General features: G+C 42.2%; 1 protein-coding gene across 1 annotated transcript in view; it reads left to right on the forward strand.

Moving 5' to 3' along the window:
• LOC310771384 (uncharacterized protein) overlaps positions 1-21,013 on the forward strand; it is a gene marked incomplete at both ends in the record, with an annotated part of 33,926 nt that extends 12,913 nt beyond the window's left edge. The window contains 6 exons of the mRNA XM_083664008.1: positions 4,087-4,233; positions 5,281-5,442; positions 13,175-13,321; positions 14,749-14,895; positions 15,645-15,791; positions 20,895-21,013. Coding sequence (XP_083520134.1) covers positions 4,087-4,233; positions 5,281-5,442; positions 13,175-13,321; positions 14,749-14,895; positions 15,645-15,791; positions 20,895-21,013 — 869 coding nt within the window. The remainder of the gene's footprint in view (positions 1-4,086; positions 4,234-5,280; positions 5,443-13,174; positions 13,322-14,748; positions 14,896-15,644; positions 15,792-20,894) is intronic.
• Between the last annotated feature and the right edge of the window lie 1,916 nt (positions 21,014-22,929).

Here is a 22,929-nt window from a genome sequence, read left to right on the forward strand (position 1 = left end):
CGATATTTAGGGTTTAGTTGAAGACTATGAGCAAAGCATGTTATTCTTTAGGTTTGGTTTATAATAATAAGATAATAAAATATAAGACTAAATAATTTCAGTGTTTCTGCCTCTGTTGCTGGTGTCTGTTGTAGTGTAAAACGACCTAAAGGTGGTGACATGAAAGTGAGTGCACAGAGGGAAAGAGAGATAGAGAGAGAGCGAGAGACAGAGAGGGAGAGAGAGAGACGAGACATGAGAGCGGGGGAGGGAGAGAGAGCCACGGCTGGCACCCAGCTGCTTGTTAACTTAACTTAACGACACTACTGCAGCCTGAGAGACTCGTGAGTAGGCTACTCCCAGTAAAAAAAAAAATAACAATACCAATAGCGTGCAAATATAGGCTACTTAACTCATTGAGTGCCAATGACGACAGTTGTCGTCAAATCGAATACTAACGTAGAGTGCCAAAGACGACGATTGTCGTCAATTGCCTTTTTTGACGGTGGGACGTGGATCAAAGCCTTATGTATGTCCTGTACAAATATTGTAGCTATTGAAGCTGTATAACCTATTTTACGGACTCATCAGGTGGCGACAGTGCTCTCCAGATTAGAGAAATGTCCGAAATATAGCCTGAAAAAGCCCCCTGATCAAAGAGAAAGCGCTCATGCTGCAGCCCAGAGCCATGTAGATTGCTCTGGCTGCAACTGACGGTGCCTGGCAACAGCAGTCAATCCGCGCACACAACTGAGCTCCTCTGCCTCTGTCTGTCTGCATAGTTTCTTCACACGATTAGCCGCCAGAAAGGCAGCACCCGACGCCAAAGTGCCAACCCTTTCCCTGCAGTCCGGCTTGGCATTTCCTTGTCGCGCTGCCTGGGAGGCGGCGCACAAAAAGCACTCCGAAAATAGACGCTGGGTGCGTGAGGCTGTGTGTTACTAGTGTGGGGAGGAGTTTGTAGCTGAGGGGGGGAGAGGGGGGTGGGGCACCCAGGGCAGCACACAACTACACCACGTCACTACATCAGAAAATATTAGCTAGAGTCAGTGAATGTGCTTGAAATGCTGCATTTCACAAAAGGCTGAATATCTCAGCTTCTAGATAGAAATGCCTGTATTTGCTGTTTTTGACCTATCTTCTCCGGCTGATAACTAAAGAACGGAAAATGGTATCAATAAACTTTTTTTTGCTGATGATACAATAGAGTATCCTTGTTCTTTTTGCGTGTTCGGTGTTTACATAGTAATATCACACAATATTCTGTGGGCCTCGAGAAATCACTGAAAACGCTCTGAAACTCTGGCACTGGGAGCGTCCGTTCTCCAAAAGTGGCTGGCACTCAATGAGTTAACCATAAAATAGGATACCAATATTAATGCAACAGTATCTTCTTTGTACAAAGCTTACCAATGTTGTTTTAGCACAATTGAAGACCACCTCAAATATTTCTCAACAGCATCCTGTCTTTGAGATGTCATTTTCAGATATTTCTCTACACTGCTGTTACAAAGGACATTTATAAATTCCATAAGCTGCTCTTATTCTTAATGTTTTGTTCAAATGAACCAGTAATGTAGCCTACTACAGTTACAGTATGGTTCTACTTCAGTATAAGCTATTAGTACATTGTTCTACTAGAAAAGATTGACTAACTTTAATGCTATGGTTGGAAGGCACAAACATGCCATGCATTTGATATCTGAACAGAAGCCATGAATCCCATATCAGCAACCTGTCTGTTCTGTTTTATTGTAGCCTACACACTTTAGTCACATGTGTTGCTTACTGTAGGCTATTTACATAGCCTGGGAGTTGGGACAGTAGACCCTTATTATGGGGTCTTTTTTGTCGAAAAGGCAGGGTTAACACAGGTGCAAGCAAAACACTAATGAGGGCTTCAAACTTCCATGATTGGAATTTGGAAACCCGCATTAGTGTTTTGCTTGCACCTGTGTTTATTAGACAATTATTTTTTCATCATTGTAAAGCCACAGCACAGTGAAGAGGATATTAATGTGAAGATTAGCCTCTTCATTTTGCTCTCAGAGTGCATCAGATTCATGCATTTTACTTTAAAATGTACAAAATTTCTTTGTAGAAACCCCCCAGTCAGACTAATACTTTTATCCTGCTGGTGCTACCTGTTTGCAAAGCCTAGAATCGCCTATGAGTGAGTGAGAAACTGAATCTCAGAAACTGAATAATGACATAATAACAGTATAATACTAATGTTAATTTAAAATGAGATATTCCTCTAAATATGGCTAAAAAACATACAAACATCCAAAAAAGTTAATTTTTGACAGTCCCTTCCTTGCAGCACCCCCTACTTAAAAACAGTTCCAGTGTCCCTGGTGGAGACTGGTCAGCCATTCATTTTTCCATAGACATTTTATAAAATGCTTGTAAAAAAATTGATTTGCTTGGTCAAACAAAGCGATTCAGTTATATTTAGAATCAGCATTTTACTTGGACAATTTTTTTTTTAATCTTGTTTTCCACCTTCTTGTGTCCGAGTGTAATGTTCGGGGGGGGGGGGGGGGGGGGGGGGGGGGGGGGCGATCGGTAGGGGGGCCCCTGGGAGCTTCAGTGCCCCGGGGCCCCTGGGGGTGTTAATCTGGCTCTGTTAATGGTGCGGTCCCCAGCGCGGTCGCCCTCCAGACCTACATAAGCCTATGACATATTTGTAGTTAAGCAAGTCAACGCAAAACCCAGGCTTTTCCACACCTCTGATTTACCTAACGTTAACCCTACACCCCTGAAATACACGTTACCAAACGTTATTTTAGAAGGCTGGCAACGCTAGGCTGTCATCAAAGTAAAACGTCACCATGTCTGTACATAATGCTTGCAGTTGCACTCAGAGCATGTGTGTGTGTGACAAATTAGACCTACAGTACCTGTGTTCCTTGAAAATATGGTGGTTCAAAATAAAGTGGCTAAATGCAACCTTTTTCTTCTCATTTTTTTATTAAGGGTAATTCAAATTATCAATAATTATCGATATAGACTGATATGAAAGATATTATATCGATATACTTTTTAACTATATCGCCCAGCCCTACTCATGATATAATATACAGTCTCTAGAAGCGTATGATTCAACTTTTCCAATGTTCTAGAGTAAAAAAGCAAACAAACTGAAAAAAGAAAAGAAACAAAGAAACAAAAATCGCAATAAATCGTAATATCGAATCGCAATAATCGTAGAATCGCAATACTTAAGAATCGCAATATAAATCGAATCGACACCCAAGAATCATGATAGTATCGAATCGGGAGATAAGTGAATCGCCACAGCCCTAGTGACTTGTGTGTCACTATCATGTAAAAAAATTAATTTCAAGTTTAATCCTATAAAGCTAAATCAATCACGTTAGAAATAGACAGAATACAGGAAGCTAGGCCTTTTACCTTCAAAATAAAAGCAGCGATATATACATTACATTACATTACATTACGTCATTTGGCAGACGGTTTTATCCAAAGCGACTTACAATATCACATTTTTGTCAGCAATAGAGCAATCAACTATGCAACACAGTCTATGACAACTACAACTTTTGAAGGAACAGTGGTACAAGTTTAGTTTAGGTTAGTAGTTTTTTAAGAGAGAAAGAAGTTAGATATATAACTGGGTAAGTAAAAAAACAGGACCATCGATTCACTACGGGTTAGATTAACCTTTAGTTGTCTGCTTTCTATGTGTTCTGTGTATTTGATCACACACAAAAACAACTTTGCAACATGCATCAATAAGGCTATTAGTTGATTTAATTGCCATTATTGTGAAGGCTGTAACCAGAAGTTTCAGTTTTATTCTGGCTCACTTGACGCGGCTCTGAGTTTTTTGCAGCTTCAGTCTGCACGCAAATCGTTATCACAAACGCTGTCTTTAAATGTGAAATCAAAGGCAAGAATGCAACGACAGTTTCCTGTTTTATGCAGAGACCGTTGTTGTGTAAACATGGCCTACTGTAAGCTTACATGTCTCGTTCAAACAGCCAGTAAGATCATCCTATGATCAAATTGCCTGACATCATATGACGTTAATGGCGGGGAATGAGTTAAACGTTTGTTGTGATTTTGTCTCTGTGCTTCCAGCTCAAGACTCTGCAGTGACGTCCCTCATAGGCAGAGTGAACGACACAGAGAGGGAGGTGAAGAAGCAGAACGACGATCTGAGCGCCTCCATGGCCGAGCTGCAGCTGCAGAAGAAGAAGGTGGAGGATCTGGAGACGGAGAACAAAGGTGGGACACCCCGGGGAGCCGCATATCAGGGCTGTAGTCAAGACCGCTTTGGTCGAGGTCGAGTCGAGACCGAGACCACAAAATTACCAGTCCAAATCAACACCAATACCAGAGCAATGTGTTATCCAAGGCTACCATTGTATTTATTGACTAAAATAGCACATTTTCTGTTTATTACATTACATTACGTCATTTAGCAGACGCTTTGTCCAAAGTGACTTACAATATCACATTTTGTCACAGTACAGAAAGCAAATATGCAACACAATCCATGACAGCTAAGACATTTTGATGGATTAGAGTAGCACTTTGTAGAAAGTATTTTTTTTAGTTATATAAAAATATATAGTATAATATAGAAAACAGGTATTTTTTATGGGCCTTTACTGGGTTTTTATTCTGTAATGGACAAATCTGGAGTAGTTTCTGGAGTAGTTTATCACCATTAGTGACTTCTGTGTCTCTATCGTGTGGAAAATTAATTTAAAGTTTAATCCTATAAAGCTAAATATATCCATTAGAAGTAGACAGAATACAGGAAGCTAGGCCTTTTTATCTTAAAAAAAAAGCAGCAATATATAACTGGGTAAGTAAAAAAGAAACAGGACCGTTGATTCACTATGGGTTAAGATTAACTTTTAGTTGTATGTTTTCTATGTGTTCTGTGTATTTGGGATCACACAAAAAAAAAACTTTGCAACATGCATCAATAAGGCTATTAGTTTATTTAATTGCCATTATTGTGAAGGCTGTAACCAGAAGTTTCAGTTTTATTCTGGCTCACTTGACGCTGTTCTGAGTTTTTTTAAATTTCAGTCTGCACGCAAATCATTATCACAAACGCGAAATCAAAGGCAAGAATGCAATGACAGTTTCCCGTTTTATGCAGAGATTGTTGTTGTGTAAACCAGGCCTAAGCTTGCACGTCTCGTTCAAACAGCCAGGAAGATCATCCCATAATCAAATTGCCTGACAGGGATTGCCATCATATCACGTTAATGGCAGGAAATGAGTTAAACGTTTGTGGTTTTGTCTCTGTGCTTCCAGCTCAAGACTCTGCAGTGACGTCCCTCATAGGCAGAGTGAACGACACAGAGAGGGAGGTGAAGAAGCAGAACAATGACACAGGAGCTCTCAGAGCTGATCTGAGCGCCTCAAAGGCCGAACTGCAGCTGCAGAAGAAAAAGGTGGAGGATCTGGAGAACAAAGGTGGGACACCCCGGGGAGCCACACATCAGGGCTGTAGTCAAAACTGCATAGGTCAAGTTTGAGTCGAGACCGAGACCACAAAATTACCAGTCCAAATCAAGACCAATACCAGAGCAATGTGTTATCCAAGGCTACCATTGTATTTGACTAAAATAGCATATTTTTGGTTTATTACCTAATATAGAAAACAAGTCTTTTTTTATGGGGCGTTACTGGGTTTTTATTCTGTGATGGACAAAGCTGAAGCAGTTTATCACCATTTGCGACTTGTGTGTCACTATCAGTGTTGGGTGTAACTCATTACAAAAGAACATATTACATGTAATATATTACTTTTAGCAGTAACTCAGTAATATAACTTATTACTTATAGGATGTCAGTAATATTATACCAGTTACTTTGTCAAGTAACTCAAGTTACAAATTGAGTTACATTTGATTAAATGAAAGCACAACTTTAAAAAAGATACAATAATTTTCTAATCAAACTGTGTGTTTTTATACAAATAACCACTATAGATGACAATAACAAAGGAAAAGAATAACATTTAGAATTTTGAATTGTTTACACTGATTTCAAGGCGGTTGAAATTATTTTTCGGGATGGTTCCGGGGCGGCAATGTCATTCTGCTGCTGCTGTTGTTTTGGTAAAAGTAATACAAAAGTAGTGTAATAAGTAACGAGTTACTCTACACAGAAAGTAATATTGTAAAGTAACGTATTACTTTCAAATGAAAGTAACTAGTAATATGTAGTATATTACATTTTGAAAGTAACTTGCCCAACACTGGTCACTATCATGTAAAAAAATAATTTAAAGTGTAATCCTATAAAGCTAAATCAATCACATTAGAAATAGACAGAATACAGGAAGCTAGGCCTTTTTACCTTCAAAATAAAAGCAGTAATATATAACTGGGTAAGTAAAAAAAACAGGACCGTTGATTCACTACGGGTTAAGATTAACTTTTAGTTGTCTGCTTTCTATGTGTTCTGTGTATTTGATCACACACAAAAACAACTTTGCAACATGCATCAATAAGGCTATTAGTTTATTTAATTGCCATTATTGTGAAGGCTGTAACCAGAAATTTCAGTTTTATTCTGGCTCACTTGACGCTGCTGAGTTTTTTGAAACTTCAGTCTGTATGCAAATCGTTATCACAAACGCTGTGTATAAACGTGAAATCAAAGGCCAGAATGCAATGACAGTTTCCTGTTTTATGCAGAGACCGTTGTTGTGTAAACATGGCCTACTGTAAGCTTACACGTCTCGTTCAAACAGCCAGTAAGATCATCCTATGATCAAATTGCCTGACGTGATATGACGTTAATGGCAGGAAATGAGTTAAACGTTTGTTGTGATTTTGTCTCTGTGCTTCCAGCTCAAGACTCTGCAGTGACGTCCCTCATAGGCAGAGTGAACGACACAGAGAGGGAGGTGAAGAAGCAGAACGACGATCTGAGCGCCTCCAAGGCCGAGCTGCAGCTGCAGAAGAAGAAGGTGAAAGATCTGGAGATGGAGAACAAAGGTGGGACACCCCGGGGAGCCGCATATCAGGCCTGTAGTCAAGACCGCTTTGGTCGAGGTCGAGTCGAGACCGCAAAACTACCAGTCCAAATCAAGACCAATACCAGAGCAATGTGTTATCAAAGCTACCATTGTATTTATTGACTAAAATTGCATATTTTTTGTTTATTACATTACATTACATTACGTCATTTAGCAGACGCTTTTGTCCAAAACGACTTACAATATCACATTTTGTCACAGAAAGCAACTATGCAACACAATCCATGACAGCTAAGCCATTTGGATGGATTAGAGTAGAACTTTGTAGAAAGTAGTTTTCTTTTTAGTTTATTAGGCTACCTAATAAAACAGGTATTTTTTTATGGCGCTTTACTGGGTTTTTATTCTGTAATGGACACATCTGGAGCAGTTTATCACCATTTGTGACTTCTGTGTCACTATCGTGTGGAAAATTCATTTAAAATTTAATCCTATAAAGCTAAATCAATCCCATTAGAAATAGACAGAATACAGGAAGCTAAGCCTTTTTACCTTCAAAATAAAAGCAGCAATATATAACTGGGTAAGTAAAAAAAAACAAGGACCGTCGATTCACTACGGGTTAAGATTAACTTTTAATTTTCAGTGTTCTGCGTATTTGGAAACACAAAAACAACTTTGCAACCTGCATCAATAAGGCTATTCGCTTATTTAATTGCCATTATTGTGAAGGCTGTAACCAGAAGTTTCAGTTTTATTCTGGCTCACTTGACGCGGCTCTGAGTTTTTTGAAACTTCAGTCTGCACGCAAATCGTTATCACAAACGCTGTCTATAAACGCGAAATCAAAGGCAAGAATGCAATGACAGTTTCCTGTTTTATGCAGAGACCGTTGTTGTGTAAACATGGCCTACTGTAAGCTTACACGTCTCGTTCAAACAGCCAGTAAGATCATCCTATGATCAAATTGCCTGACGTCATATGACGTTAATGGCGGGGAATGAGTTAAACGTTTGTTGTGGTTTTGTCTCTGTGCTTCCAGCCCAAGACTCTGCAGTGACGTCCCTCATAGGCAGAGTGAACAACACAGAGAGGGAGGTGAAGAAGCAGAACGATGATCTGAGCGCCTCCAAGGCCGACCTGCAGCTGCAGAAGAAGAAGGTGGAAGATCTGGAGACGGAGAACAAAGGTGGGACACCCCGGGGAGCCGCACATCAGGGCTGTAGTCAAAATGCCTTGGTGAAGTTCGAGTCGAGACCGAGACCACAAAACTACCAGTCCAAATCTACTTTTAATCTACTTTTAATATAGTTTCTGCTACAATTTTACGTCTGTTCGGGAGGTACTGCAATAAAAAAGGAGAGGGCTTGGAGAAAACAACATTTCTATTGCAGAAGAAGATGTTAGGATGGTCCACAATTGTGGAACTTCCAAACATTGAGACCTAGAAAATATGCAATTCTTATTCCAGACATCATTTGCAGACCTGTGTAGGAGGCGGCAACAACCAAACAAATCTGGGACCCCGTCTTTGAGAAAGGTAGCGTGTTTTGCTCTGAAGTCACGTTTAATCACGCGAGTTTCTGCGAGATCCCAAGTCCTCCGAGGTGACAATCTTCAGCGTAATCGTCAAGTGTGTGGGGTTACGTCTGAACGGTAGCGATTGTGTGTGCGTTCCAAGATTGAAATGTTAAAAAATCTGTGATCTCTGTCGTGAGGTGTGTGGACTCTCAAGATTTTTATAATCTTCAAGATTTTGAAAATCTTTAGGTGTGGGGGAGGCATTATCGACACTTGAATGTAGGTCGTTTTCACCGAAAACGTCCGTCTGTCCCTAGAGAGCTGAAAAACATGCCTTCTTGTGCAGCAGATTGAGTGAAAGATTCACCTGGAGGTCTGGGGGCATGTCTGACGGCAGAAATGTACATGATGTGAGGGTTCACAAAATGGATTACTAATCTAGCTGACAGGAGAAGTGATTTGTGTGCGTTTACCAGCGTCTGGTGAAAAAAAACCTTCAGCTTTGAGTGACTGTCACAAGTCCTTGTGACAGCGCGTTGAACCCGGGGGAAATAGCTCGTTGCACCACTTTGAGGCACCAGGCTGGAAATGTTGATTGATTGATTGAATTTCTTTGACAAATTAAAAAATAAAATACACCAACAAGCATACAGTATAAAATAATTCATCAGGATATGACAATAAAGTCGTTAAACTTATTTCCATTGTGGTCGTGAGGTCTCGGCTGGAAGGCAAACAGAAAAGGGAATGACGCTATCGGTATCCCATTTTACAATAATACACATGAGAAAACATGAATATACAACAATCAAGAATAAAAAAGAGATACAAACCAAGACAAGTTCAAAAACCAGTCATAGAAATGTTTATGTTTTATGGAGCTTTCTTCCTGAAGGGAGATTGTTGCTTTTCTCTGCTTGCTGGTTTTGTGGGACAATAACCCTGGCTTCTGGGCAACTTTAGGAGTGAAGTAGCACTTAATGAGGTGGCCAAGAGCGCCATCTATCGCATGGCGGTGAAAACACATATTGACATCATATGACATTAATGGCGGGAAATGAGTTAAACGTTTGTTGTGGTTTTGTCTCTGTGCTTCCAGCTCAAGACTCTGCAGTGACGTCCCTCATAGGCAGAGTGAACGACACAGAGAGGGAGGTGAAGAAGCAGAACGATGACGCAGGAGCTCTCAGAGCTGATCTGAGCGCCTCCAAGGCCGAACTGCAGCTGCAGAAGAAGAAGGTGGAGAATCTGGAGACGGAGAACAAAGGTGAGACACCCCGGGGAGCCGCATATCAGGGCTGTAGTCAAGATTGCCTTGGTTGAGTTCGAGTCGAGACCGCAAAACTACCAGTCCAAATCAAGACCAATACCAGAGCAATATGTTATCCAAGGCTACCATTGTATTTGACTAAAATAGCATATTTTTGGTTTATTTTGGTCTTTTTTATGGGGCTTTACTGGGTTTTATTCTGTGATGGACAAAGCTGGAGCAGTTTATCATCATTTGTGACTTCTGTGTCACTATCGTGTGAAAAATGAATTTAAAGTTTAATCCTATAAAGCTAATCAATCACGTTAGAAATAGACAGAATACAGGAAGCTAGGCCTTTTTACCTTCAAAATAAAAGCAGCAATATATAACTGGGTAAGTAAAAAAACAGGACCGTCAATTCACTACGGGTTAAGATTAACTTTTAGTTGTCTGTTTTCTGTGTTCTGTGTATTTGGGATCACACAAAAACAACTTTGCAATAAGGCTATTAGTTTATTTAATTGCCATTAATGTGAAGGCTGTAACCAGAAGTTTCAGTTTTATTCTGGCTCACTTGACGCTGCTGAGTTTTTGGCAGCTTCAGTCTGTATGCAAATCGTTATCACAAATGCTGTCTATAAACGCGAAATCAAAGGCAAGAATGCAATGACAGTTTCCTGTTTTATGCAGAGACCGTTGTTGTGTAAACATGGCCTACTGTAAGCTTACACGTCTCGTTCAAACAGCCAGTAAGATCATCCTATGATCAAATTGCCTGACATCATATGACGTTAATGGCGGGGAATGAGTTAAACGTTTGTTGTGGTTTTGTCTCTTTGCTTCCAGCTCAAGACTCTGCAGTGACGTCCCTCATAGGCAGAGTGAACGACACAGAGAGGGAGGTGAAGAAGCAGAACGATGATCTGAGCGCCTCCAAGGCCGAGCTGCAGCTGCAGAAGAAGAAGGTGGAAGATCTGGAGACGGAGAACAAAGGTGGGACACCCCGGGGAGCCACACATCAGGGCTGTAGTCAAAATGCCTTGGTGAAGTTCGAGTCGAGACCGAGACCACAAAACTACCAGTCCAAATCTACTTTTAATCTACTTTTAATATAGTTTCTGCTACAATTTTACGTCTGTTCGGGAGGTACTGCAATAAAAAAGGAGAGGGCTTGGAGAAAACAACATTTCCATTGCAGAAGAAGCTGTTAGGATGGTCCACAATTGTGGAACTTCCAAACGTTGAGACCTGGAAAATATGCAATTCTTATTCCAGACATCATTTGCAGACCTGTGTAGGAGGCGGCAACAACCAAACAAATCTGGGACCCCGTCTTTGAGAAAGGTAGCGTGTTTTGCTCTGAAGTCACGTTTAATCACGCGAGTTTCTGCGAGATCCCAAGTCCTCCGAGGTGACAATCTTCAGCGTAATCGTCAAGTGTGTGGGGTTACGTCTGAACGGTAGCGATTGTGTGTGCGTTTCAAGATTGAAATGTTAAAAAATCTGTGATCTCTGTCGTGAGGTGTGTGGACTCTCAAGATTTTTATAATCTTCAAGATTTTGAAAATCTTTAGGTGTGGGGGAGGCATTATCTTTAGGTGTGGGGGAGGCATTATCGACACTTGAATGTAGGTCGTTTTCACCGAAAACGTCCGTCTGTCCCTAGAGAGCTGAAAAACATGCCTTCTTGTGCAGCAGATTGAGTGAAAGATTCACCTGGAGGTCTGGGGGCATGTCTGACGGCAGAAATGTACATGATGTGAGGGTTCACAAAACGGATTACTAATCTAGCTGACAGGAGAAGTGATTTGTGTGCGTTTACCAGCGTCTGGTGAAAAAAAACCTTCAGCTTTGAGTGACTGTCACAAGTCCTTGTGACAGCGCGTTGAACCCGGGGGAAATAGCTAGTTGCACCACTTTGAGGCACCAGGCTGGAAATGTTGATTGATTGATTGAATTTCTTTGTCAAATTAAAAAATAAAATACACCAACAAGCATACAGTATAAAATAATTCATCAGGATATGACAATAAAGTCGTTAAACTTATTTCCATTGTGGTCGTGAGGTCTCGGCTGGAAGGCAAACAGAAAAGGGAATGACGCTATCGGTTTCCCATTTTACAATAATACACATGAGAAAACATGAATATACAACAATCAAGAATAAAAAAGAGATACAAACCAAGACAAGTTCAAAAACCAGTCATAGAAATGTTTATGTTTTATGGAGCTTTCTTCCTGAAGGGAGATTGTTGCTTTTCTCTGCTTGCTGGTTTTGTGGGACAATAACCCTGGCTTCTGGGCAACTTTAGGAGTGAAGTAGCACTTAATGAGGTGGCCAAGAGCGCCATCTATCGCATGGCGGTGAAAACACATATTGACATCATATGACATTAATGGCGGGAAATGAGTTAAACGTTTGTTGTGGTTTTGTCTCTGTGCTTCCAGCTCAAGACTCTGCAGTGACGTCCCTCATAGGCAGAGTGAGCGACACAGAGAGGGAGGTGAAGAAGCAGAACGATGACGCAGGAGCTCTCAGAGCTGATCTGAGCGCCTCCAAGGCCGAACTGCAGCTGCAGAAGAAGAAGGTGGAGAATCTGGAGACGGAGAACAAAGGTGAGACACCCCGGGGAGCCGCATATCAGGGCTGTAGTCAAGATTGCCTTGGTTGAGTTCGAGTCGAGACCGCAAAACTACCAGTCCAAATCAAGACCAATACCAGAGCAATGTGTTATCCAAGGCTACCATTGTATTTGACTAAAATAGCATATTTTTGGTTTATTTTGGTCTTTTTTATGGGGCTTTACTGGTTTTTATTCTGTGATGGACAAAGCTGGAGCAGTTTATCATCATTTGTGACTTCTGTGTCACTATCGTGTGAAAAATGAATTTAAAGTTTAATCCTATAAAGCTAATCTATCACGTTAGAAATAGACAGAATACAGGAAGCTAGGCCTTTTTACCTTCAAAATAAAAGCAGCAATATATAACTGGGTAAGTAAAAAAACAGGACCGTCAATTCACTACGGGTTAAGATTAACTTCTAGTTGTCTGTTTTCTGTGTTCTGTGTATTTGGGATCACACAAAAACAACTTTGCAATAAGGCTATTAGTTTATTTAATTGCCATTATTGTGAAGGCTGTAACCAGAAGTTTCAGTTTTATTCTGGCTCACTTGACGCTGCTGAGTTTTTTGCAGCTTCAGTCTGTATGGAAATCGTTATCACAAACGCTGTCTTTAAATGTGGAATCAAAGGCAAGAATGCAATGACAGTTTCCTGTTTAATGCAGAGACCGTTGTTGTGTAAACATGGCCTACTGTAAGCTTACACCTCTCGTTCAAACAGCCAGTAAGATCATCCTATGATCAAATTGCCTGACGTCATATGACATTAATGGCGGGGAATGAGTTAAACGTTTGTTGTGATTTGTCTCTGTGCTTCCAGCTCAAGACTCTGCAGTGACGTCCCTCATAGGCAGAGTGAACGACACAGAGAGGGAGGTGAAGAAGCAGAACGACGATCTGAGCGCCTCCAAGGCCGAGCTGCAGCTGCAGAAGAAGAAGGTGGAGGATCTGGAGACGGAGAACAAAGGTGGGACACCCTGGGGGAACCGCACATCAGGGCTGTAGTCAAAATGCCTTGGTGAAGTTCGAGTCGAGACCGAGACCACAAAACTACCAGTCCAAATCTACTTTTAATCTACTTTTAATATAGTTTCTGCTACAATTTTACGTCTGTTCGGGAGCTACCGCAATAAAAAAGGAGAGGGCTTGGAGAAAACAACATTTCCATTGCAGAAGAAGCTGTTAGGATGGTCCACAATTGTGGAACTTCCAAACATTGAGACCTAGAAAATATGCAATTCTTATTCCAGACATCATTTGCAGACCTGTGTAGGAGGCGGCAACAACCAAACAAATCTGGGACCCCGTCTTTGAGAAAGGTAGCGTGTTTTGCTCTGAAGTCACGTTTAATCACGCGAGTTTCTGCGAGATCCCAAGTCCTCCGAGGTGACAATCTTCAGCGTAATCGTCAAGTGTGTGGGGTTACGTCTGAACGGTAGCGATTGTGTGTGCGTTCCAAGATTGAAATGTTAAAAAATCTGTGATCTCTGTCGTGAGGTGTGTGGACTCTCAAGATTTTTATAATCTTCAAGATTTTGAAAATCTTTAGGTGTGGGGGAGGCATTATCGACACTTGAATGTAGGTCGTTTTCACCGAAAACGTCCGTCTGTCCCTAGAGAGCTGAAAAACATGCCTTCTTGTGCAGCAGATTGAGTGAAAGATTCACCTGGAGGTCTGGGGGCATGTCTGACGGCAGAAATGTACATGATGTGAGGGTTCACAAAACGGATTACTAATCTAGCTGACAGGAGAAGTGATTTGTGTGCGTTTACCAGCGTCTGGTGAAAAAAAACCTTCAGCTTTGAGTGACTGTCACAAGTCCTTGTGACAGCGCGTTGAACCCGGGGGAAATAGCTCGTTGCACCACTTTGAGGCACCAGGCTGGAAATGTTGATTGATTGATTGAATTTCTTTGTCAAATTAAAAAATAAAATACACCAACAAGCATACAGTATAAAATAATTCATCAGGATATGACAATAAAGTCGTTAAACTTATTTCCATTGTGGTCGTGAGGTCTTGGCTGGAAGGCAAACAGAAAAGGGAATGACGCTATCGGTTTCCCATTTTACAATAATACACATGAGAAAACATGAATATACAACAATCAAGAATAAAAAAGAGATACAAACCAAGACAAGTTCAAAAAGCAGTCAAAGAAATGTTTATGTTTTATGGAGCTTTTTTCCTGAAGAGAGATTGTTGCTTTTCTCTGCTTGCTGGTTTTGTGGGACAATAACCCTGGCTTCTGGGCAACTTTAGGAGTGAAGTAGCACTTAATGGGCCAAGAGCGCCATCTATCGCATGGCGGTGAAAACACATATTGACATCATATGACATTAATGGTGGGAAATGAGTTAAACGTTTGTTGTGATTTGTCTCTGTGCTTCCAGCTCAAGACTCTGCAGTGACGTCCCTCATAGGCAGAGTGAACGACACAGAGAGGGAGGTGAAGAAGCAGAACGACGATCTGAGCGCCTCCAAGGCCGAGCTGCAGCTGCAGAAGAAGAAGGTGGAAGATCTGGAGACGGAGAACAAAGGTGGGACACCCCGGGGAGCCGCACATCAGGGCTGTAGTCAAGACCACTTTGGTCAAGTTCAAGTCGAAACCGAGACCGCAAAATTACCAGTCCAAATCAAGACCAATACCAGAGCAATGTGTTATCCAAGCTACCATTGTATTTATTGACTAAAATAGCACATTTTCTGTTTATTACATTACATTACATCATTTAGCAGACACTTTTGTCCAAAGCGACTTACAATATCACATTTTGTCACAGTACAGAAAGCAAATATGCAACACAATCCATGACAGCTAAGACATTTTGATGGGTTAGAGTAGCACTTTGTACAAAGTAGTTTTTTTTAGTTTATTACCTAATATAGAAAACAGGTATTTTTTATGGGGCTTAACTGGGTTTTTATTCTGTAATGGACAAATCTGCAGTAGTTTATCACCATTCGTGACTTCTGTGTCACTATCGTGTGGAAAATTAATTTAAAGTTTTATCCTATAAAGCTAAATAAATCCATTTGAAGTAGACAGAATACAGGAAGCTAGGCCTTTTTATCTTAAAAATAAAAGCAGCAATATATAACTGGGTAAGTAAAAAAGAAACAGGACCGTCGATTCACTACGGGTTAAGATTAACTTTTAGTTGTCTGTTTTCTATGTGTATTTGGCTTGCCCGTCTCGTTCAAACAGCCAGTAAGATCATCCTATGATCAAATAGCCTGACGTCATATGACGTTAATGGCGGGGAATGATTTGTCTCTGTGCTTCCAGCTCAAGACTCTGCAGTGACGTCCCTCATAGGCAGAGTGAACGACACAGAGAGGGAGGTGAAGAAGCAGAACGACGATCTGAGCGCCTCCAAGGCCGACCTGCAGCTGCAGAAGAAGAAGGTGGAAGATCTGGAGACGGAGAACAAAGGTGGGACACCCCGGGGAGCCAGACATCAAGGGCTCTATTCCCTCCCTGGCCTTAGGTGCTAAACTGGCGTTAAACGCAAAAAAACACACTTTGCGCCTGCGTGCGTACCTGACTCTAGAAGATAGCATCATGTTTTTACACCTCAAAATCCACTTGACGCTGAAGAGGCGTGTGGCGCAGTGCCAGAATAGGCCAGAATGGGCGTTTCGGCCTTAAATACCAGCCTAAAGCGATCTTCCCAACTGCCGTTAGTGCTTCTCAAAACCAGGCCTTATTCACTGCGCCGGCTCCCCTACCCAATGCCACACAAGACACACATGCTTCTCTCCCAGCATGCATTGAGGCTAATACATTTTGACAAGAGAAAGCAACCAAATCAGCCTAAGTAGGCTAAGTGGTAGATAGAAATAATATTTATGTTAACACAACATGCAATTCTAGAACATTTCAATATTGGACAAAATAAAACATAAAAATCAAAACACAACCCTATGTGAAACATACATGTAATCCAGGGTCGTGTATATATATCCGTCGCAAATACAACGTGGTATAGCCGAGTTACACATGTTGTAACATTAATGTTACAACATGGCGCTACCAGCCGCATCAAGTGCCTATGTGCTTGTAAGAAATGTGCGTTGAATCCCGTGCAAGGGGTCCATGAGAATTCAGCTGAGCAAGTTACTTTTCGCTCTTAACCTCATCTACTGTAAGTAGGCTAGAAATGGATCCCAGATAATTGTAAATTTCCTAAATGAATTGGTCCTCAGGAACCGGAGTCTCTCCATATGTATAACCAAGACCATGGGCTCTATTCTCCCACAGGCCTTCGGCGCTAAAACAGGCCTTAAACGCAAAAAAACGTGCCTTGCACCTGCCTCGGGAAGATATCAATATGGCTTTACGCTGCCAAATGCGCTTTAGGCCGAATGGGCGTGGCGCAGTCCCAGAATGGGCGAGAATGGGCGTGTCGGCCTTAAATATCGGCCTAATGATATCTACCCACCTGGCGTAAATTTAGCGCTTTGCGCTTTTGAAAACCAGGCCTATTCAGTGCGCCAGTTGCGAAGAGCGCTCTTCTGCCTCTCCCCTGTCACCCTTCTCTGTCTCTCTCTGACTCCCTCGCTTAGACAGACACAACACACTTCCCATAGGAAAAAGAAGTTGCAAGTTCACTGCCTGGCATCTCCCAGCATGCATTGTGCTGCTCCATTTCGCTACTAAATAGCAACCAAATGAGCCAAAATAGATATAAAAGGTAGATCTAAAATAATGTGTAATTGTAACACAACCTGCAATTGTAGAACATTTCAATATTGGACCAAATAAAACATCGAAATGAAAACACCATTTAACGTGATTTAGATAAGTGACAGCGGAAAAGTGAAGCATGTGATTTGTTTATTGCACTTATCCAATGAGCATGATGGTGCATAATTTTACGCTTAAAAGGCGTGGTTGTAATGCTTTAGGCTGCGTGTAGCGCCAACACCAAGATATCAAGTGCGCTGGTCCACGCCCACTGCGCTCGGCCTATTTTCTACGCCGATGCAAAGATAGGGGCCCATGTCCGTCAGCCACAGCTGAAAAGAAGGTGGAGAGGGGGACTTCCACTCCTTCAGAATGAGTCTCTTGGGGGGTACGGTGGTGCAGTGGTAAGCGCTGTCACCTCACAGCTCGAAGGTCCTGGGTTCGATTCTCACCTGGGAAGCTGTGAACGCTGAAGGAATGCGTGCCCGTCCGCATGTCCTCGAGGGCCCACCGCCCGGGTGGGGTCGTCAAAAGGGCCTTTCTGTGTGGAGTTTGCATGTTTTCCCCGTGCCTCCCGGGGGGTTTCCTTCATATAGGAACTCCCTTCACCAAAACATGCAATATCCTGGTTGCTAATGTGGTTCCAGCTCCTCTGGTCGTTAAGGGCGCCTGTTCGGAGGGAGGGGAACCGGTTGGAATAGCGTGAACCTCCCACGTGCTATGTCCTACCAGTGAAGCTTCCCCTGTCAGGTGAAAAGAAGCGGCTGGCTAACTGCCCATGTCTCGGAGGAAGCATGGAGCCAGTTTCGGCTCTCCCCAGATCGGCAGAGGGTGGAGTAGCAACCAGAATAAATAAAAGTAAATTAGCACTAAGGGGGATAAAAATGGGATAAAAAATCAGGGGGGGGGAATATAATAACAGAATGAGTCTCTTGGAGATAGTCGTCCCCTGCGTCAGAGACTGTTGTACAGCAGTAGGGAGGAGTAGAGAGGATTCTGAGCAGCCGAAGATGGCGAGTTCCACCTCCGGTTGAAGGGTTATTTTATAGGCTTTAGAGCAGTGGTTCTCAAATGGGGGTCCGTGGCACTTTGCCAAGGGGTCCGCGAAAAGTTTTCAGGTTAAGAAAAAAAAAAAAAAAAATGCTACATGTTACTCATTCCTTCTCAAACTACTTCCTACATGGTGCTAGTCTATCAAAATATCTTGGCTGTCATTGATTGTGTTGCATAGTGGTTTTCTGTACTGTTGACAAATTGTGATATTGTAAGTCGCTTTGGACAAAACAAAAGTGTCTGCTAAATGACGTAATGTATACGTAATAAAAAAAAAAGTCAAGCACGTTACCGTGGAAATAATTACGCTTAGCCCAAAATCACAAATCAGAATGTGGGGGTCCCCGGTATATTTTCTATCTTGTAAGGGGTCCTTGGCTGAAAAACATTTGAGAACCTCTGCTTTAGAGTACCAATCAAATATTTTGGCCCAGAATCCAGATAGTGAAGCCCAAAACCAAAAAGCATGGGATAGTGTACCCTCTGACACCTGACACCTATCACATAGTGCTGAGACAGAAGGGTAGATATTGTGCAACCTGGACTTGGAATAATGAAGACGATGAGTGACCTTAAATTGGATCAGTTGGGGCCCTATCTTCGCAAAAGCGGTAATTTAGCATTTGCGCTCGTTTAACGCCATGCGCAATGCAAATTGGGGGCGGGCACAAGCGCATGCCTGTTATAATTGTACTGGACATAGGTGTGCCACATGCCAAAGCAGGCGTTTCAGCGCTAAAATGTGGGGATAGATGGCATTATCCTATCGTCAGCAGCGCGCAATTACTTTGGGCTAAGAGCTTTGAAAAGGACCTCTTAGGCTAAATACCTCGCTGCGCTGGAGCGCACCATAATCTCTGTGCTGCGCAGAGCAGTGCAGAGTAATTAATTTCTTTTGGATGTCATTACGCACAGCCTTGCCACGCCAGCACATCAAATTCTGCTGCTAAAATTGGGTATTAGCAGATACTTCAGTGAGGCAATCAACTATAACTCCCTGAGAAACTTTTATCACATCGTAAATAGGGAAATTAATTGAGAAAACCTGTTGGACAAAGGACATAGGCTATTCACCTTCACCTATCCCATAACCCGGAGGGTCGTTGGCACCACAGATGATCTGTCAATAAGCTCTCTCCATCTCTCTTTGTCCTCGGCAGGAGTGAGTCCACTCTATTACGCATGGAGAGAATTACTGCATATTGGATGACTCGCGCAAACAGCGATCGCGAGGAATGTGATTGGTTTTGATTTACGTAATGCCCAGCATTGCCTGGCCACACCTGTAAATAATTCTGGTAGTTAAGACCGCCCAAATCCCGTTTGCGCAGGCATTTTAGGTGCAGATGATTTTGGCACGGCTCTAATTTGCGCCTGCGACACGTGCCGTGAACATTTCCGCATCCCCGCCGAGAATTGCATCCCTAACATATGGGATGTCATGTCTACCAAGACAATTATATAACTTTTAAACAGTTACATTTCTGTATAAATCATTAAATACGCTCCCGTGAGGTGGGGATGTTGCCGGGCGAGGGTGCAAAACTCGGCATAACACCTGGACAAATGCGCAAGGCAGACGGGTATCTTCCCTGCCTTAAGGCACGCGCAAACAGGTGCGCAAGCGTAAATAGGGGATATCGCCTGTATGAAGATAGGGCCCTTTGTGTCTGCTGTTAATTGAGCAGAGCTAGACTATAGATAGACTCCTGTCCCATACAATTTCAAACAAGTCAACACCATGATCCTCCTGCCTCCCTAATCCTTTCAAAACTATTGGGCGATTAATCGATTAATTCTAATTTTGATAAAGAATTAAGTGTTTTAGGCACGATTCTTCAAGTAAAAATACCAAAGAGTTCCTGGTTCCAGCCTCACAAATGTTAAGATGTTCTGCTTTTCTCTGTTTCTTATAATTACAAAACAAATACTTTTCTCCTTCTTCTTGTCTGTTGGTCCCTGATTGATTTGGAGAGTTTGGTTTTCAATACAGTTGACATCGTTTGTCCTCTTGTCTCTACTATCTAACTGCCACATCATGGATGATGACGCTTATTCTTCATTGACAAAAGAGAGAGACAGAGATGACAAACATTTAAAGAAAAGAAAATGTGCAGCTGCATGTACATCAGAAGATTAGAACAATATTTTCCCATAATTGTGGAACTTCCAAACGTTGAGACCTGGAAAATATGCAATTCTTATTCAAGACAACTCCAGACATTTGCAGACCTGTGTAGGAGGCGGCAACAGCAAAACAAATCCATTAACTCATTCCCTGCCAGGGTTTCTGACCATTTTCACTGATCTTCCGGGACCCTGCACATATGTTCTTCTATGACTATGTAAACACTGAATATCTCAAAAGAAAGAAGAGAGCCTCTACTTTCATAGAAACAAATAGTTTGTTTCTGCCTTTCTTTAGTTATCGACGCTTGAATGTAGGTCGTTTTCACCGAAAACCCCCGTCTGTCCCTAGAAAGCAGAGAAAAAAGCCTTCTTGTGCAGCAGAGTGAGTGAAAGATTCACCCTGCACTCAGAGAGTGGACATGCCGGGTCCCAGGGGGTGGAGGCTTCTATAGCTCGATGTCTGGAGGTCTGGGGGCATGTCTGATGGCAGAAATGTACATGATGTGAGGGTTCACAAAGCAGATTACTAATCTGTAAGTATCTGGAAGTAGCACTTAATGAGGTGGCCAAGAGCGCATGGCGGTGAAAACACAGATTGATGTCATATGACGTTAATTGCGGGAAATAAGTTAAATGTTTGTTGTGGTTTTGTCTCTGTGCTTCCAGCTCAAGATTCTGCAGTGACGTCCCTCATAGGCAGAGTGAACGACACAGAGAGGGAGGTGAAGAAGCAGAATGATGATCTGAGCGCCTCCAAGGCCGACCTGCAGCTGCAGAAGAAGAAGGTGGAGGACCTGGAGACGGAGAACAAAGGTACCCGGGGAGCCGCACATCAGGCCTGTTACAGTCAAGACCGCTTTGGTCGAGGTCGAGTCGAGACCGCAAAACTACCAGTCCAAATCAAGACCAATACCAGAGCAATGTGTTATCCAAGGCTACCATTGTATTTATTGACATTACGTCATTTAGCAGACGCTTTTCAGAATCGGATCAGATCAGATCAGAATCAGAAAGACTTTAATGATCCCCGGGGGGAAATTAGGACAAGTTACAGTAGCTCGCTCACATAACACACATAGCATAAAATAAAATAAAATAAACAGTAGTAAAATATACATAGTATACATAGTATATACATAGTAAAATATACATAGCGATAGTAAAATAAGCAGAATAAGAAGAATAGGAACACAACATAGCATGGAATAAACAGTATTAAATGCGATAGGAGCAAAATAAGTGGAATACGTCTAAGTAAGCAAAATACGTAGAGTAAGTATACCTTACGTGCCAAATGTCTTTATTGCACACTGAACTTATATTATTCGGCTTGCCCTATACGTTACACGTTACACGTGGCTCAGCCAGGCACTTTTTTCTTTTCTTTTTTCAGTTAGCCTATCGGCTGGCTCAGTCTCAGGGAGACTGAGCGTCTCCGAGGTGCTCTTTTAAGAGGGGCATTAAATAGACCAATGGCCACAGGCAGGAATGATTTCCTGTGCCTCTCCGTGTTGCATCTAGGTGGAATCAGTCTCTCACTGAACGTACTCCTGTGTTTGACTAGCACGCCGTGGAGTGGGTGCGAGTCATTGCTCATGATGGAGCGTAGCCTGGACAACGTTCTCTTCTCTGACACCGCAGTCAGAGAGCCCAGATCCAGCCCCACAATGTCCCTGGCCTTACGGATCAGTTTGTTTAGTCTGTTGGCATCCGCTGCCTTCAGCCTGCTGCCCCAGCACACCAGTGTTAATTTTGGCAGCTATTTTAGATTTAGTCTTAGTCTTAGTCTTTTGGACGAAAATGCTTTTTCGTTTAGTCACATTTTAGTCATTTCTATCCTTGATAGTTTTAGTCTAGTTTTAGTCGACGAAAACTCATTGCATTTTAGTCAAGTTTTAGTCATTAGTTTTAGTCAAAAAATGTATGTCTTTAAAATAATTAAATTATGTCAATACAGGTATTGGAAATTGTAATCAAGGTTGACAGGCTGCAATTCATAGTTAACTCTCTTAACACCTTTACTTGTTTCCTTACCAGTTTGATAGCTCTAGCAGAGACTCTACAATCGATGGAGATGGAATGCTGCCTTGCTGTAGGCTACTGATGATCTACTAAGATTGTCCAAAATAAACATGCTGGCTAACATGAACTGCTAACGTTACATACAGCAGCCACATATGCTGTTCTAGACACACTGGGGGACAGCAACAGGTCTGAATGGCTAAATTTCCCCCCATATGTTTCACTCAAACGTGGGACAATATTATGACTTCACTTGCTGTGACCAAAAGCCCTGCAGTTTTACTCATGACAAGCTTGTTAACTAACGTTAACGCAAGCAAGCCAACGAACAGCCCATTCATTTGCAACAGGGTGTAGCTTACCGTAGCGTGCCTCTTTTAAGTTCGTTGTATATCCACATAACACATCGCGTATCTCCGCCTGTCGTCGTCACTACGGTGCACTGTTTTCCTTTCCGCTGGATTATAGGTAAAGTATAAATCAGTTCTATTTCTCGACAACCAAACTCTTCCTGTGTTGACCATGTTGGTTGAGGCTGGCCACCACGTAAACTCTGCTTGTAAACACGGAAGCACGTTGTGCCTGGTGGGTGTGGTGACACCAAAGAGTATATAGAAACCAAGAGGAACACGCTGTCAACCAAACAAGGACAGGACGCATTTGCTGCAATTGCTGCTGA

The sequence above is a fragment of the Poromitra crassiceps genome (assembly GCF_964638095.1).
Source record: "Poromitra crassiceps genome assembly, contig: HAP1_SCAFFOLD_578, whole genome shotgun sequence".
Classification (NCBI taxonomy): domain Eukaryota; kingdom Metazoa; phylum Chordata; class Actinopteri; order Beryciformes; family Melamphaidae; genus Poromitra; species Poromitra crassiceps.